We start from the raw sequence: 18,120 nt of genomic DNA on the forward strand, positions 1-18,120 counted from the left end.
AGATAAACGGACTTAGAACATTGGATTTTGCATTTTTTGTACACCGCTGGAGTATTCACATTTCTTGCCTTCCTGTCTGGTGTTCTTTTACTTAAGGATGTGCATGTAAAATCCCAGTATCTCTTTGTTTCTTGAGCTTCCCCCATTTCATCATCATCCCTTTCTACTTTAAATTATAGCTTTCTGCTTGTGCTATGCATACAAGCCTTGACTGTGTAGCTCTGAAATACCTCTTCAAATCAGGTAATCCCAAACTATCTTGCTCTATTGGAAGGATCATCTTATCCCACATGATTCTTGCCCTCTTTCCCTGACAGATAAAATTAATCTACTCATTAATTGCTATCTACTTCTCATTTGTTTGATAAAAATATGCCTGACCTGTGTATTACTCTTTCTTTATTTTGACTCCCTCAGCATCTGCATTCCACCACCAACTTTCCTTATGATTTCCTTATCCATACCTGGCTTGGCCGCAAATCTGTTCTGTATTCCTCACACATGCTGTTTTGAGGCACTGCCATTCTTATTCTTCACCTCCACCTATTTCCTCTTTTTTTTGGGGGGCTAGAGTTCTGAGTATTTCCTTGAACTGCTGTTCTTTCTCTCCAGTCAGCTTCCAAGTCTTTAACCTGGTCTCTGTTGACCTTAAAGCCTTCTCTGACCACTGCTTGCTGACTGATTCACTGGGGATGACTTTGCAATTACTGGTTCTAATCTACTGCCCTTTCCTTCCTTGGAAGAAGTCTACGTGAGTTGCATGTTGGCCACTCTTGTATGTGATCTTATGAGCGTCCCTTGTTGAGCCAAGTTCTGGTCACTATCAAGCCCTTTGTCATACAGAAGTCTAGAATGGCCTTTCCTTCTTTATACCTATTGCCACACCCATGTAGACCCAGGCATTCCTCATATCCTGTTCTGTTTGTGCCTATATTTGCAATCAGTTCATCTGTTATTAACACCAGTTCATGTTGCCCTGTTTTGTCTAGTAGGTCTTGCAATTGCTGCACTCTTTTCCTCACTAACACATCTCTGCTGTGGGTGTAGGCTGAGCTTATAAATACTCCGCTATCCTTACACTGCAGTCTGATTGCCCAGTCTTTTACTAATTCTGATATCTGTCACTGTCTTCTGAAGCCACTCCCTCATCACAATTCTGCTATCATTTCTAGCCTGTCCTCCTCCTGAGTAGTAGATGCTGAATCCCAAGCCAAGTGGCTTTGCTGCACTGTCCTTCCATCTCATCTCCTGGATGCATAGGATGTGCAGCCTCCTCTTTACCATGATGAAATACACTTCCAAGCTGCATCCTGTCAGTAAACCTACATTGAGTGTAGCAATGTTTAATTCATTTTTGACAGGTTGATTGATTTTACAGCCAGCTTTCACTCAAGAGGGCTATCCCAGGTAACCCAAGCTGTGCAACTGGACACTGGTTGACCCAGGGATGCTGAGCTTTATGATAGGTACACACTGACTAATAAAATCACATATACCCCTCCTATCATTGATCTGTGTTCTGCTATCTTGAGGATATTGTGCACCATAGTAGATGCCAAAAGTGGTTGTTCTGTCCAACTCTTTCCCCTATAGGACACCATCTTGAGTTTATGCTGCCCACAACTCATTTCTTGGATTAGTTTGAGAGTGAAACACTCTGCATGTCTTTGGGAGGGGGGAGAAACATTGCAGTGGCACAGAGAACATGCAAACTCCATTCAGGCATTGGCTAAAGGTCAGGATCAAACCTTGTACCTTGTGCATGTGAGGCAAAGACCTTAACCATTATGACAACTAGTCTCTATTTTGATTTCATGCATAAGATATCTTTGGTGTATAACGAGTTAATTTGATTGCAGTAGTTTAACCCTGAAGGCAAAACTTATGCTAAGGTGCTAGTTTGTTTTACATTTTAAATATAGTATAATAAAAATGTATTTTTTGTGTTTTGACACCTTGCCCTTTGCTTGATGACCATAAGCCCCATCTTAGCCAGCTGTCCCATTCATTTTCCCATGACAGTGGTATTAGGGCTGACTTGGGGGGTTAACCATTTAGGGAGCCATTCATGGTTTTCCTTATTTGGCCCTAACCCTCAGCACTTGTCTGGTAACATCCTTCAGGGTATGACATGTAGCAGATGTTAGCTTCTACAAGTGATGGATCCCCTAAGGATTGCTGTGCCCCCAGAAACTAGCACTACTGTGTGGATTCTGGTTTGCATAAGAGATTTTATCACTGGACCGTGCACCCCAAGCATGTGCTATTACTATGCTGAAGGGAAGCAAGCCAGCTTAGCCACATCAGTTTTGCCTTCCGCTGCCAACTGCAACAGACATAGAAGCCACTAATCAAAATTTGATCACCTGACTTATATTCAGGGTTCTGTTTCTCTGTGCCAACAAAACTGGCAAGTTTGATTTTTTTAGATAAGTCAGTTTTAAAGCGTAATTGTTCTCTATGAATGGTCGTAGATCTTCAGTGATGGTGTATGTAATTTTCTTACAACATGACCTTTTGTTTTACAACCATAATTTATACAATTTTTTCCAAATGTCATGATGCTGCATTTATTGATAGTAATGTTAAGGTCATTACTAATGTGGCAGGTGTGTATTTTATATACCACCTTGGAGAACCTCCACATCATTTACTCAAGCAATTATTTTATCCAGTTTGTAGTCATCAGTATATTTGACAGTTCATAGCTCAGGTCTATCTTTTATGTCTGAGAATAATCCAAGTAGAGTTAGCATCACTACTGAGTCCTGAGGGATACCACTGGTGACTCCTGTTGGGACATACTGATTACTGCAAACTTTAATTTCTTGTGTCCTTTTGCTTAATCTTTGTTTGTCTTAGAACTGGTTATGAATTGACATTTAATACTATTAATTTGTTAACTCTTGCTTTATGTAGGTTAGTATGAAATGCCGTCCCAGTGTCAAGAATAAACATCATGCAGGGTCAGTCTTTCATGACATTCTGCTGATTGTCAAAAGGAAGCACAAGATCTCTGCTTAAAAATGCCATACTGTTCCCATCAAGCAGAAGTTGTAGTAAACAGCTGGGGGGGTCTGGATAATGGAAGGTCTACTGCTACCAATGGTCACAAGAGATGGATATTTCTGGGTGATAGCCGGAAAGCAAATTTAAGTTACAGTCTTGAAAATAAATGCAAATGGTTTGAAGTGAAAAAACTTAAGAAGGCTATTTATAGAGACCTAATTAAAGATTCATTGATCCAGATCCTGAATTTTAGAAAACACAAACTCCTGGTGATCTTAAATAATGAATCTGATGTTAGGGGTTTGCTTTTTACTACTGGCCAGTTGTATAGTGGCTCGACATTTGGTAGTAACTATGGCTGGAGGGGACGAGTGAGTGTTTGAGGGTGAGGAAAGCAAGATGCTGCTATTTAAGGGCAGAGTGCCTGGTGTGAACATTCTAAATGGACCATGTTATGGGCCGTATCAAGATATTTGTCAAGTATCTGCTTTGGTATTTACTGCAGTAATATTTCTCAAAGATGTGCTGTTACACTGAGCTCCTCATATAAATGAACTTTTGCATTAAGTGGCTCATGTTATTGATATGCAAGCTGATCTTAAAATAAGTATCTTGTATAATATAGGTAACATTTAAAATCAGCTGGTAAAATAAAATGCATTATTTAGTGTGTGTGTGGGTGTGTGTGTGTGTGTGTGTTTGCGCGCGCGCGTATGTGTACATGTCAGAAACCTGGTTTCTTCTGAGATTTGCTTAGATATACCACAGGATGCAAATCACTAATTTATTGACCATATATTTCACAGTAATTTATTAGTAATGCATGCTGCAGCAGTAGTAAAATATGCGATTATTTTTTCATGGTTTGTACCTTTTGAAAGGACTTGCATTATTTTGTTAGACAGGAGCAATACATGCTGTTGTTCTATAGGCTCTGCTGTTGAATATGATTTTGTTCTTTTATAGGGACTCTTGGTAATATAGAACATGGGAATCAGTACCAGATAAAACTAATGTATGAGCATAACCTCCAGAGGACTGCCTGCAACATGACATATGGACCATTTGGTGGCGTTAAAGGTAGTTTAAAAAACATGCTACACTACATATTTGCTATCTTTTTTTTATTTAGACCAGGCTTATACCTTATCAGATAGTAATTAATTCATAATGCATTTTGCACTTTTTGTGTGTGGTTGTGACAGCACAAACCTAATGGAAACAAGGTAATTTATTTCTGCCAAATGCTAGCTGTCTTGGCAGAATGTCTGGCCGATTGTAAATATCTGTACTCATTTTTTATGCTTAGATGCATGATGGATCTGACTTGAATGCTGTGGAAATACTCTTTGTATATCGGTGCCTTGCTTTGTATATTTAATTTGTATATGTGTCATATAATGCTTTTTTAAATAACTTAGACAAGCACTGTTTGTTTCCCAGGTCTCCAGTCAAGAGTATCAGTGGCCTATAAGTTTTTTTAATCTGATTACTTCCAAGATGGTGGCATGAAGCTGGGGCGGGTTTTACATTGCTATTAGCTTCTGAAACATTATTTGGTTTGGAGGTCTTTCTTAATCATTACTCTTGCTGTTTGTGGTTGTATATTCGCCTGTTTGTAGCATTTCCCAGTATTGCTTTTTTTACTGTGTATATCATTCTGCCATTTGCCATTTAGTCTTGTATACATCACTACCAACTAAATGTAATCTTTCTCATTTAAACCAGTTTCTTCTCCATATTTAATTCTATTCAAAAATTATAAGTCAGAGATATAGAAGTTTTCAGAAATGGCTCTAGTTAAAGAGCCCAAAAACTAAAAGGGCAAAATTTGCCTCAATGGTGGAGAAAAGAGATAAAGCCTACAGCCCAGGTGATCCAAGTTCATTTAGCAGCTCTGGTGCCTGACGGAGCTGGCATGGAGGATGGGCATTTCTATCCTGGGGGGATGCTGGCATCTCTCTAGTGGAGTTGAGGCTGAAACTCAGAAAGTATTATATGCCAGGCTGGGGTACAAGATAGACAGTACAGTGCATGCCAATTAGGTCTTGGGGGGTAGTTTTCGTCATAGTTATCTCATGCCCGGTCATCTATAGCTTGATGCTAGGCACATAGGGAGGGAGGGACTATGGACCATGCAAATAACTCCAGACGCCACTGAAAAAAACAGCACGCCCAAAGCTTGGTCCACTCCTCCGCTGAGAGAAGTACAAATGCTGATGTGGAGCCCTCAAAAAGAGGAGAGGATGGGCTTTTGGGTACAGAGGGAAGCTTGGTGGTAAAAGGGGTAAATGACAAACAGAACGGGGGGCAAAATTTTGAAGCTGTCTTCTCTTGTGACTGTCTGAATTTAGGGAAGCTATCATACCACTTAAGGTGGCCCTTACCAGTAATGAATATCTTCACTGATTCTGTAAGCATATTGATGCTGCTTAATCCTGCATATTGAAATATTGGTTAACATTAAAGGAATTATCGGTTTCTTTTTTGCAGTAACAAAAATCATATTCCTTCAAGAAAAGGTTGCTGACATTGAAATGCACAGTAGGAACAGTAACTTTAAAATTAAAGGTTTTCCTGAGACTGTCACTTCTGTTGTATAGTTTGCTGTACAATACTTCCTCTTTGATTTTTGGATTGTTCTTTATCTAAAGAGTGGACTGTCATTGAGTGGATTCAGTGGATGACCTCTCAGATATCTGAAGTCCTGAAGTCAGTGATTAGCAAACTTTTGTAGTTTCAGTTGGCTCTTCACTTTTCAAAGAATAAGAAAAGATTTTTGCTGGAAAAGTAATAGAATAAGGTTTTATAGGACTTGCCTGTTGAGATTAAGCTGAAATGTAAGCAACTTTCCATGTCTGGTAATTTTCTAATCCAGAACCATATAAGGCTTTAAATGAGCTTACCACTGTATAACCAACAGACGGATGGTCGGGCCCTGATGACCGAAAGGAGTGCGGCAAATATGCACATTGCCGAACGCAACTGTATCGAATTGCAAACCTGCGCCCAGTTTGTGACCCGTGTTAGCAAATGTTTTGGATGTAGAATGGTAGAAAATGTCGCATTTGGTGGTTTTGTGACATTCTGACCATTCGACATGCAAAAATTTGGTTACTGGAATCGAGCATTGTTGGGTTAGACTGCCGTGTATTTGGTTATGCGGTGGTAAACCCTTTAAATGAAGTACCTAGTAATACTCGTATTACAAAAAAGTCTCAGTGCTATTTTTTTTTCTGTGTGCTGTTTTCTCTTCCTGTCTGACAAACTTCAAGCCATTATCCAGAGTTGCCTATCCTTTCCTCTAGTTCGCCTCATCTGACTGGCATACTGTATTACCTTTTACAAACTTTTACAGTGCCTCTATCAAAGAGGCCTTCTCTTCAGTTTTAAGACTTTCTAAAAACCATTCCATGGCATCCCTCACTTGTTCCCATCTTTCTTCATCATCACAAGTCATCTTTTTCCATATCTCCTTATATTTGGGCTTTACACACCTAAAAACTAAAGCCTGCAGGTACATCTTAATGTCCGGCACTCCCATCCTCCCCATTCCTTAGGTTTTACAACATTTTCCAAGGAAACCCTAAGTTTAGTGTCTCCCCAAAAAATCTTTCATGATTTATTTGTCTTTTCAAATACACTTACCCAAAATGTAGCAGTTGAGGTAATTCATGAAGTTGTGGGACCTGCACTCTTTGATCCAAGTCCAAATGAACCACCATCCATCTATCTATCTAAGATTCATTTTACCTTTGCAAACACCAAGTCATAGTTCTCTCTAAAAGTCTCCTGCATTGTCATTTTAACCAGAACCCCACATATTTAATCTTATCTTTATCCCATAAATAACTAAAATAATTCTATAGGTAGTTCCTTGAGTCAAAGTTTAGGGTCAATCCCTGGGATTTCTTTTGATTGATTTTGTATCCTGTCTTGTTACCAAAGTCCTCCGGAATTTCCCATAATTTTACCTTCATTTGGACTTGTTAGCATCACCAAAACATGCTTTACAAATAAGGATATGATCCTGTGCTGTCTCTTCCAGTGATACCCTGTCAGCCCTGAGTCCCTTATACATATTGCCAAGGGATCCAAATAGAATGCAGAAAGCAGAGGGAAAGAGGGTACCCCTGTCTTGTTCCCCTTTCAAGTCTAAGTGTTTCCAATAACCTCACACTTCCCTTTGTTCTTGCTTGGCATCTGCTTAGCAAAATTTCAAGATACCCAAGACCTTCTCCAGGAAACCTTAGTCTTCCAGCAAGCGAAATAAGTAGCTTTAATGGACCCTGTCAAATGCTTTCTCTGCATCAAGAGAAATTGCCTTAAGTACTTTATCTGGCAGTTGGCACAGATAGTTAAGGTTATGAGTTGTTTTTCCTATAGTACAGAGTTGATTTCTTCAGTCCTCATTGCCTACTTTGTGACCTTGAGCAGGTTAGTTAACCAGAGTTTAGGGGCAAGGGTGATTAGTAATTAGCCTAGTAACTACCTATGAACCTATAAACCTGTAAGTCCTGCCCCTTGATTTGTGCATCCTATGTTAGGTTCATAGGTGTGTACTAGACTAATGGCCCTGGAGCCTTTACAAGCCTAGCCCATAGGACTATCCTGGCATCATGCCACCCGACCTTAGTTCCCAGTGCCTCTGTTGAGTAGAGCCACTGGAGTGGCCCCTGGGGTGAATTTTCTATTTCCCATCCACTCATCAAGATTTCTTGTGAAGAGGGCCAGTGAGGCGCTCCGCTTGACATGTATTGGATGTCTCTTCCATAGCATGGGCAGTCTCTGGATTATGAACCTCTCCCTCCAGCTTGTTCTGTTGATTGTAGTCAGAGTTTGCAAAATAATGTCTGTAGACCTTCTACCTGCAACAAAACCACACTGGTCCAGATGTATATTGCATGGCAATACTGCCCCTGTTTGCTTAGCTAATGCCATCACGACAAATTTATAGTCATGATTTAAGACCAGTATAGGTCTATAGATGGAAGGGTGCACTGGATCCTTAACGTCCTTCAACGTTACTGTTATTTTTACTTCTGTCCATGATTTTGTGTGTGTGTGGGAGGGTGCTGCACCCTTTAACATCTCGTTTATCATGTTTCCACAAATCTATATGCAAGCTGTCAGTCTCTTGTCTTACCTAATGCCACCCCTTCCGCATTTCCTATAGTGCTTTCCCAGAAATGTATCTTCTTAATCCCTCCTTCTCACTCTCAGTCAAGCTAGCCAATTAGATTCCTCTTTTCTGATATCCCCTCAACTCTTCAGCTTCCTCTAGTTCCTCTTCAGTAGCATGTAAATTCTTACAGTAATTTCTAAAAATCTTGAGCACTCCACATAAAGACTCTTTCATCTGTTCAGCTTCTTCTTCCCTGAGTCTGAAAAATACCCTGGTCCCACCTTCTCTTACCTTAACCTAATAGCCAAGGCCATTGTTGCCTATGACAAGTTACTAAAGTAAATCGTCTTCATATTCTATCTGTTTAGGCAGAGCCTTTTTCACTGTAGGCCTGGGAGAAAAACTCCACATAAGTGACAGCTTATCAGTGAAATAAGTAGATATCAAATTATTTCTGGTATATTTCAGTACATGGTAATGCTGTACTATATTATTAACAGTGAAAACAGCAAGAAGTATATTTACACTATTTCATAGGTACATAGGTTCATACTAGGCTATCTGCCCTAGGGCATTTATAAGCCTAGCCAGAGTGTGTTTGGCTTTTGCCACCCATTTTAAATGAATTTTGCTATGCCCTTTTTCGAGGTTAGTATACTGTGCCTCTGTCTAACAGTGACACAGAAGTGATACCTGGAGTAAACCTACGATCTCCCATCCACTCATCAAGATTCCTCTTGAAGAGAGTCAATGAGGGACTCTGCCTAACCTGGACTGGGATTTTATTCCAGAGTGAAGGGAGCCTCTGGGTTATGAATCTGTCCCTCCAGCATGTCCTATTTATTTCAGTGCTGAGGTTCAAGTCTCTCGAGCGCGTAGCTCAATGGGATTTGGATTTTCTGAGATGCAGCGTGTCCATTAATTCCGGGTTGGACATGGCTTTATACGTCAGGCACAGATCGCCTCTGAGCAGGCGGTATGCCACTGAGTAGAGCTGGAGTTTCTTTAACCGGGCATCATATGGCATCTGTTTGAGCCCTTTGATCCTCTTGGTGAGGTACTTTTGGAGTCTCTCCAGTTGCTGCAGTTGTCTGGTAAGGTACATCCCAAAAGGGGCATTGTACTCAATTATGGGCCTGATGAGAGATGAGTAAAGAGGCACGATGACCTCCCCTGATCTAGATGTGAATCCCTTCATGATTAGGTGGGCTATATAAAATGTTTTTCTAACCACTTTGGCCACGTGGTTTTCAAGTGAGAGATTTCTATCAACTTGGGTCCCCAGGTCCCTAATTACTTCTTCCGTACTTAATGGATTACCACCTATGTGGTAATTTGTGGGCACTTTGTTTTTGCCAAAGGGGATGACTATACACTTTTTGGCATTTAGCTTGAGGCCATGGCTCTGGCACCAGTTGTCTGTTTCTATGAGGCCCTTTTGTAGGATGCTTGTGTCAGCTGGAGAGTCGATTATGGCGCCTAGTTTGCAGTCATCTGCGAACTTGGTCAGCCACAGTCCTTCCGTGTTGGCCTGTACCTCCGAGAAATATATACCGAACAAGAGAGGTCCCAGGACTGAGCCTTGTGGGATGCCACTTGTAACTGGTTTGGAGTCTGACATGGCTCCAGCAATTCTAACCATGTGGGTTCCGTCCTTGAGCCAGTTTGCAACCCATCTAGTGACATAGGGGTTTATATTTAAGCTGGTGAGCTTATCTATAATGCCTGAGTGGGGTTTTGTATCGAAGGCTTTTGCGAGGTCCAGGTAAGCTGTGTGGACCACCTTCCCCTCGTCAATGGCCTTGGTGACTGTTTCAAAGAAATTGACCAGGTTTAAGAGGCAGGATCTGCCCTTAACAAAGCCGAACTGGGTAGGATCCAGTGTCTGTAGGTCCCCAATATCTTTATTTATGAGGTCCATGATGATCCTTTCCATAGCTTTGTAGACCAAGCTAGTCAGGCTTATGGGGCGATAGTTTCCAGGATCCGTTGAGGCACCACCTTTGTGGAGAGGGACCACTGTTGCTGTACGCCACTCTTTGGGTACATATCCTGAAGTAAGGCTGAGATTGAACAGTAGTTTTATGTTTGGGTTTAGCTCTTCTTGGAATTCATGTAGGTCGCAGCCCGGGATACCGTCTGGTCCCATTGATGCTGTGTTTTTTGCTTTGGAGAGGGCAGCTCTTACCTAAGCATCTGAGATGTCAGGGGGGCAGCACTCTGCTGGGATAGATATTTGCCCTTTTGGTGGGGAGGGGGGGAGAAGTTTATGCTGAACCTGTCAGCTAGGATGTTGGCATTGTCTGTGGGTTTGGTGTATTTTTTGTCATTTTGGACTAATTCTGAGCATATCTGGGAATTCCCACCCAGGTTCCTAACATAACTAAAGAAAGCCTTGTGATTATCCTTAGTGTCCTGTGCAATTTTTCTCTCGAAGCTGGCCTTAGACGATTTTATTAGTGCCCATAGTTTTTTGCTAATACTGATCAGAGATGCCTTCCCTTTTTGGGATTTTGCTCTATCATGTAGTAGCTTCTTCCTTCTATTGTATAGGTTGTTTATGGCTGGGGTCCACCAGACAGGACGCCTGCCTTTGGAGGATTGGGTCTTGGTTTTATTTGGGATCCATGCATTCCTGAAGGTGTTCATAAAATGCATTTATAAAGGATTCTGTGGTCTGGGCTATATTTTCCACAGGCCCAGGGGCTTTGAAGGATTCCACCTCGGTTTTGAGGAGTGTGAAATTTGCTTTAGAGAAGTTTTTCGTTGTGGTTTTCTGGGCAGGGGATGGGGTTGGGATGTGAATATCCAGTGAGATTAGTTTATGGTCTAATCTTACCAGTGAGGGATACACTTCTGGTCTGGAGCATATTGCCCCCATGTTGTTGATGATCAGGTCCAGTATGTTTTCCCCTCTTGTGGGAGTGGTAACAGGTTGTTCCATAGCATTTGAGTTTATAAATTCTAGGAACCTTTGGGCTAGGGTGTTGGAGCTAGAGTAATGCTCACAGTCTATGTTTGGGTAGTTGAAGTCGCCCAATATAATGGTGTTTGGAGAGATCTTCATATTTTCCAGTGTTCTCAGGAAGGCCGAGTGGGGTTCCTGGGTTTGGGAGGGTGGTCTGTAGCAGGCTATAAACTGGAAGGCAGTTTTACCCACTGTTAGTTGCACATGGATAGTCTCTGATGCTTCGTGCTGTGCCACCAACCTGGAGGTGTGGGTATCTTTGACGAATATTGATACTTCCCTCCTTTTGTGGTTCGGTCCAAGTTTTGGGGCCGAAAAGCATAATATGAGGTATAACCTGTTAGCGCTGGGGTGCTCTCAGGAGCCTTGAACCAGGTTTCTGTTACTGCACAGATATCAATGTTGTCCATGCTAAGGAGAGTTTCGAGTGCATGCATCTTGAGGTTTAGACTTCTGGCGTTGAGTAGCATTACTCTTAATTTCTTATCCCTTGTGATACCTATGTAGGTGGGTTTGTCTTTTGAGCCTTGCCTAAAAAAGGCACTATGGGGATGGCAGGAGCCTTTGCCAATATCCGAAAGCCCAGGGGTGACAGGTGCAAGCCGTCCCTAGCAAAGCATCATGGCTTGTCGAGCATGTCATCCCAGGCTGACAGGCATTGGATCCCCTTTGAATGACACCAATACTTAAGCCAGTTGTTGAAATTGATCATCTTGTCTTCATATTGTGACATCATTCTTGGTGAGGGTAAGATGCTACTCAAGGTCAGGGTCATACCGGCCTGGGCTACATGCTCAGAGAGCTCCTCTATGTCTCTTTTCATGTAGTCCACAGAGGTACATCTCGGGTCATTCACACCAGCATGGACAATGACTGAGTCATATTTGTACTTGCCTTGGAGTGACCTGAGTGCTTGTGTTATGTGGCATATCCTAGCGCCCAACAGGCAGCTCACCATGACCTTCTCCTTGTTCAGCCTGGTGAGCAGGACGTCAGTGTGTCTGACGATAGAGTCACCTATTACAAGTGTATCAGGTGTATTGTTTAGCCTTAATGGCTGTGACTGTTCGGCACACTGGCTGTGTGAGCTATGTGTTGCATGTGTTTTGTTTTGGGGTACCGGTTGCTTGGGTGTCTGCTTTGGAGGTCATTGCTGCTTAGGCAGATTTTTATTTAGAGCCTCCGAGTATATGTTTTTGTGTGTTTATGTGTTTGGTTTGCTGTCGTGGTAGGTCTATGTGAGACTGGAATTGTAGTGAGTGTGGTTTCCTTCTCCTCCTGAATGGTTATGCCATTACTGAGTTGAGAGCGCTTAGACTCCAGTTTGGCTATATGGTTGCATCTCTCACATGTGTTGGAATTTGTTGGGAGGAGGAGAGGGTTGTCTGTGTACATGAGGCAGTTGTAACATTGCCTCAAGATTCCCAGATTTACCAGCTGGACCAGAGAGGAGATTGACAACTGACCTTTGGACATGCTAGAATAGTATTGGGAATTCCTTTATAATTGAAAAAAGGGCCAATGGGGAACAAGGTACACAAGGGGAGTTTGTGAGGGTGTAGTGCTTTTAATTTTTTAGTGCTGACTTATATAATTGCTTTAGTGAGCAAGTGCCAGGCTTTAGAGTAGGAATAGGGTGTTTATTATGAGAACTAGATCAGTTCTAAGTGAAAAAGTGAAGAGCAGACTTTGTGGAACCGAGAATGGTTTAAACCCAATTAAGCGGAGCTGCCCGATGCTGCGCTATGTGCAAAATCGCGCAAAGCCACGCCAAAGCGGGTTTTATACAGGGGGACTTGAAAGAGCTAGAAATTGGCCCAAAATGGCCAATAGACTACCAGATTCTTGTGCTGGGAACACTCCTCCAGGGATAGATAGGCTGCTCTAAGCTCCCCACTGCCACTGGTGAACAAAGAATCCTTCCTTTATCTAAGAAAGGAAATGGGCAACACAGGAACTTTCCAAAAGTCCAGAATACAGCAAAGCCTGTATTTGGACTACTCTAAGTCAGGAAAGACGGGAAACAAGGATATTTTTTTTTGTTTTTTTTCGTTTTTTTTCGTTTTTGCAACAAACAGCATGAACATGCAATAAATATGTAACACAGGCTAGCGCACTTGAGTGTGTAGCCTCAACAGGTAAATGCAACAAACAGGACAAACTTTAAAAGTGCAGGTGCAAAACCAACTTTAAACAGTTTAAAACAGTTCAAGAAGCAGAAATACTTGCAGTTTAGCTAGATTGGACAGTCACCCAGGTAGTAGCAGGAAAAAAAACACTTTTATCAGGTTAGCAGTCACTCATTTAGCCTCTCTGCTGCTAGCACCACTCTGCAGGACCACGGGGAGCTTGGCTGAGTAGTAACAAGCGCAAAAACCGCGCCAAAGCGGGTTTTATACAGGGGGACTTGAAAGAGCTAGAAATTGGCCCAAAACGGCCAGTAGACTACCAGATTCTTGTGCTGGGAACACTCCTCCAGGGATAGATGGGCTGCTCTAAGCTCCATGAACAGAAAGCATATTCTTTTGTAGTACGGTGAAGAGACTGATATATTTAAATAATATTAACAATATCTTAACACATTTGCTAGAGGCATACAAAGTGTTCTATACAAATTAATCCAAAGTACATACATATACTCAGTTCCTTAGAGTGATATAATAGGCAGTGGAAGAGAATGATGTGGAAAAGCTGCTGGATCGATATACAAGAAAACTAACCCAGTGTGCAGAGAGGTATAGTTCAAGAAGGTGGTGTATTAATTAGTAATTAGTCATGAGGTATAAACAATGGCATCTGTAAGAGAAAATCAGCTATGTATAAGCTGAATAGGAATGGTAATTAAGGACAAGGGGTATATAACAGGACCTTTTTGAGTGGAAGTGTGGGTAGATAAAATATTAAAGGGATAAGTGAAGACAGGATGAGAGCATTTTGGAAAATTAACATAAGAACACCTGTGCAGCTTTGGTTTGTAACCGTCCTTATGTGACTGTACAATAAGATTCATTACTAGAGTTATAAAACTTAATCTACAAGGTAATTTTCTTATGCTTCAAAGTAAGTTTACTCCATATTAGATAGAGCATTTGTGAAAGTAGATTAATCTGCATTCACAAGTAAATTGTAAGACTAATAATGCATTCAAAAGTGAGGTGGACTGTGCTGCTGAGTGAGCTTAGCAGCCCTGTTGTATATCAGACAGTTCCCCAAATGTGCTATGTTACTGAGCAGAGCACCTGTCATGTTTCTCAGGAGGACAGAGTAATATGAATTAGTTGGAGATGGGAGCTGCATGGTAGCATACCTGCTGACTCGGTTTTCGCAATACTTAGTAGTAAACAATAATGTGAAATAGCCCGAGACAGGAGATGTACTTTGCAGAGCCAAGCACTGGGTAGTGCACTGTGCAGTAGAACAACTCATATGCCCTAACCTTACCACTTGGCATCTGACATGAGCACTTAAAGTACCACAAGAGCTTACAGTGCCTTCCCCCGACACATGCACGCTCCTGCCGCAGTACCCCATAAAGCTACAATAAGCAGCTTGGTAGCACTGAGTGCATATTTTTAGGCTATAGGCACTGTCAGCCAACACCTACTGTTGGAGCAGACTGCTCCCCACACCGAATGTGTGAGAGCTGACTTTGGCCACTCATTCATGTCCCCTCTCTAGCTCCTGTAGCACTTAGGTTGCTACTTATTCCCATGTCATCTGGGTTGTACTGAAGACTTCATCATTCTGCAGCAGGAAGCTGCTGACTCAGAATTTTGTGACTAGCAGTGCTTTTGATGCTGAAAAAAAATGGTATTAAATATCCTTCCAGATTGTTCCATGGTATGACAAATCCTGTACTGTTTTTGCTGTGAACAATATGAGTAGGCTATGTTACAGCTTAATTATATGATAGCTGTCATATTCTGTTTTTAAGACTATTTCAGCTGAATTCTCAGTTATCTCTATTGCTTGTTATTCAGTGTTCTTTCCAGTTTTTACTTGCACCTGTTTGTCATACAAAGTTAGATTAGTTCTCTGTTTAGTAAGTGTATTGTTTGCTTCTCCTTTATGTGATGTTACTGTACAGATGCAAATTTAGGTGATCTTACCTTTCCTGATGTTTTTAATCCTTGGTTTTGCAGTGTGATGGCTAGTCTTTTTCTTTCTTTCTTTTTTAATATATATTTTTGTTTTTATGAGATGTTAAACCTGTATTTCAGACTTTTGTTCTGTTTAGTTTTTGAAAAATGTTAAATATATGTTTTGCATCATTGGTAATGGCCTTATGCAGCATAGTGACATTTTAAATGTTTTCTATTTGGACCTTATGCCACGTTTTCTTGAATTAATAATAAAACAAGTAATTGTCCCGAGTTGAAATTGACTTAGGGTGACTCTGGGAGAAGACCCCTATAGGGTTTTTGTGACATTTTATGGAAGTAGATTGCCAAGCTTTTCTTCTATGCAGAAACTGCTGCTATCCAGTTATTCCTCAGATAGGTTTCGAACCCAGGTCTACCAGTTGATAATTCTACTTAACTTCTATGTTATCCTGTTGGGGTTGTTAAGTATATCAGATCTTCCTTCTTTTTTTTTTTTTTTTTTTTTATATATCATTAGTGGGACTATTTGGCTTCAATGTATAACACAGTGAATTAGTAAGATAAAAAGGAAAAAAAAAACTAAGTTTGTAAATGTACAACTGCAAAGTAATTTTCTAATAGTCTGTTACAAAGTGACTACCCTAAATGTAAGAGTATGTTGTTTTCATATTTGTACTGTTTTTTCCCCTTTTCTAAATATCCTACCTTGTTGCTAGAAAATTTTATTGGGAACACTGATCTGGCATTGTTACTCTGAGACTTTGTCAGTATGAAACTAGGCTTTTGAGAGTGGATTTTGGGTTAGTTATAGTTGTATTATATTTTAGTAGATTCTTTCTTGAACAAGTGGTGTTCTGCATTAGGCCTGATATGTTGTGAGGGGATCATGGTTCTTGGATTTTTCTGTGTTATTCTTTTTACATGAATTCCATTACATTTAGTGCAGAGAATTGTTCTGCCTTTCAGTATTTTTGTTGAACTTGTTGAATTAAGAATTTTTTCTTGATGAAGGACTCTGTGGGTAATTCTTCTGTCAGATCTTGCAGTGAAATGATGTCACGGAGCATGGCATACTGAATTCTAGAAAGAAGTTTGTCTTTCTTTAGTGTTAGACAAATTTATTCTATGTTATGGTTACTCTTGGAAGCAAATTTGAAAAATGCCCAATAGAAAAGTTTCTATAAGTAGATTTTTTTTCCATTGCAGCTGATGATTTTTAATTGTAGTGCATGGGTTGCAAGTTTAGTTTTCTTTGTAATAGAATATCACAGGGATTGTTACCTAAATTTTATCTCCAATCTTAAATCCTCCATTACTTTTGCTAAATGTTATGTTCTTTGTGAAGGTCAGGTGTGTTTTTTGGTTAACGTTACCTGTCTGATTTAGAACTTTTGGGACTTTTTCCTTATGATATGTGGGGGTAGAATGCAGTACTTTATCCACAAAAGAAAGGAACGCTAGTTTTAGGTGCCATATCTCTTTCATTATAGATGCTATTTCAGAAATAATATGTATATTTGTTCTTGTGGAAGCCTACAGATTCTTTAACACAAACAAATATTTAATTTCTCTTGCTGCCCTTCTGGCAAGAGATCAGTTATGATATTCAGACTTTGCATTTTTAGATCTCTCTTCAGCATTTGACATGTTGACTGTATGGTGATTGTGGACCTTCTTTAATGTGACATCGTAGGGATTACCTTCAACTAGTGTGGCATCAGGAGGTTAATTGCTCTTTTCTCTACTGTTGACCAGTGAGATGCCACAGGGTTCTGTCCTGCGACCATTGATGTCTGTTGTGTACATGCTTCTTCTGGTAGACATTATTCAAAAGACAAGTTTATAATTTATTTGGATGGTCTTTAATTGAATAAAGTAAATACTTGCATCTATATTACAATGTTGAAACGTCATAATATCGAACACTTAAACATTGACCCATATTCATTGAAACACATTTACACAAATCGATAAATACTTACAGTGCAAAAAACACTTGCCCCGGAATCCCATGGAACTAACCTAAACTAAAACAACCCCACCCATGTGGGAGGCTTCGCCCTCCACACCCCTCGATGTGGGGGGCTGTGCCCCCCAAGTAAATATACTAACTCCGAGATCTCTATACAGTGGAGAAAAGGGCAACACCGTGTAGTTGGCCAACTACATCTTTGCGCTGGAAGTATTCATTGATTTGCGTAAATGCGTTTCGATGAATATGATTTGATGTTTGTGTTCGATATTACAATGTTTCAACATCATAATATAGAATCTAATGCTTCCATAATGTTTGTTATCGATGTCATGCATGTCAGTATCTGGAGTTGTCTGCACTGGTGTTGAGCCCGCCAAAAATTATCTGTGAAGATAACACACATGAATTCATATCAAAGGTTCAGTATTTGGGGGTAATTATTGATTACAACTGGCCTTTAAGGAAAAGGTGTTTACCGTCATCAAGTCCTCTTATTTTCATTTGAGGTACATTTTCATTATTATTAAGCACATTTGGTGGTACCTGTCTTATTTTCCTTCTAGGTAACTATTGCAAAATCATGTACAAAAGGCATTGAGAGTTTGTCAATTGCAGCTTGTGTAGAACTTCACAACTGAGTTACTAGTAGAGATATCTTGGTACTAATGTAGTGTGCCAAATCTGCATAACTTGCACTGACTGCAAGTTTGATTTCACATAGTGTATAAAGTTCTGGTCCTAGTCTGGCTAGCCCTACAGGAAAGGAATTACTAGAATGGCATCAACCTGCTATGGTATCCTGTGCTTATCTGCCTTGTGTCTCTTTGAAGGGGTGGCTAGATGAGTGCCTTTGCTTTTAGGCATTCTACTTCTAGAGCCTTCTACCTGGATAATTAATTTCACACCTGAGGATAAATTATTGCATTTTATTTAGCATATC

The 18,120-nt window shown here is 40.6% G+C and overlaps 1 protein-coding gene across 3 annotated transcripts in view; it reads left to right on the top strand.

The window, feature by feature from the left end:
• The window catches only part of BBS9 (Bardet-Biedl syndrome 9), a 2,479,230-nt gene that overhangs the window by 410,853 nt on the left and 2,050,257 nt on the right, over nucleotides 1-18,120 (top strand). For all 3 annotated transcript variants that reach the window (XM_044065020.1, XM_044065022.1, XM_044065021.1), the window contains exon 5: nucleotides 3,976-4,089. In XM_044065020.1, coding sequence (XP_043920955.1) covers nucleotides 3,976-4,089 — 114 coding nt within the window. The remainder of the gene's footprint in view (nucleotides 1-3,975; nucleotides 4,090-18,120) is intronic.

This window comes from Protopterus annectens, chromosome 3.part0, assembly GCF_019279795.1.
Source record: "Protopterus annectens isolate FY-2018-M chromosome 3.part0, PAN1.0, whole genome shotgun sequence".
In the NCBI taxonomy this organism is placed as follows: domain Eukaryota; kingdom Metazoa; phylum Chordata; order Ceratodontiformes; family Protopteridae; genus Protopterus; species Protopterus annectens.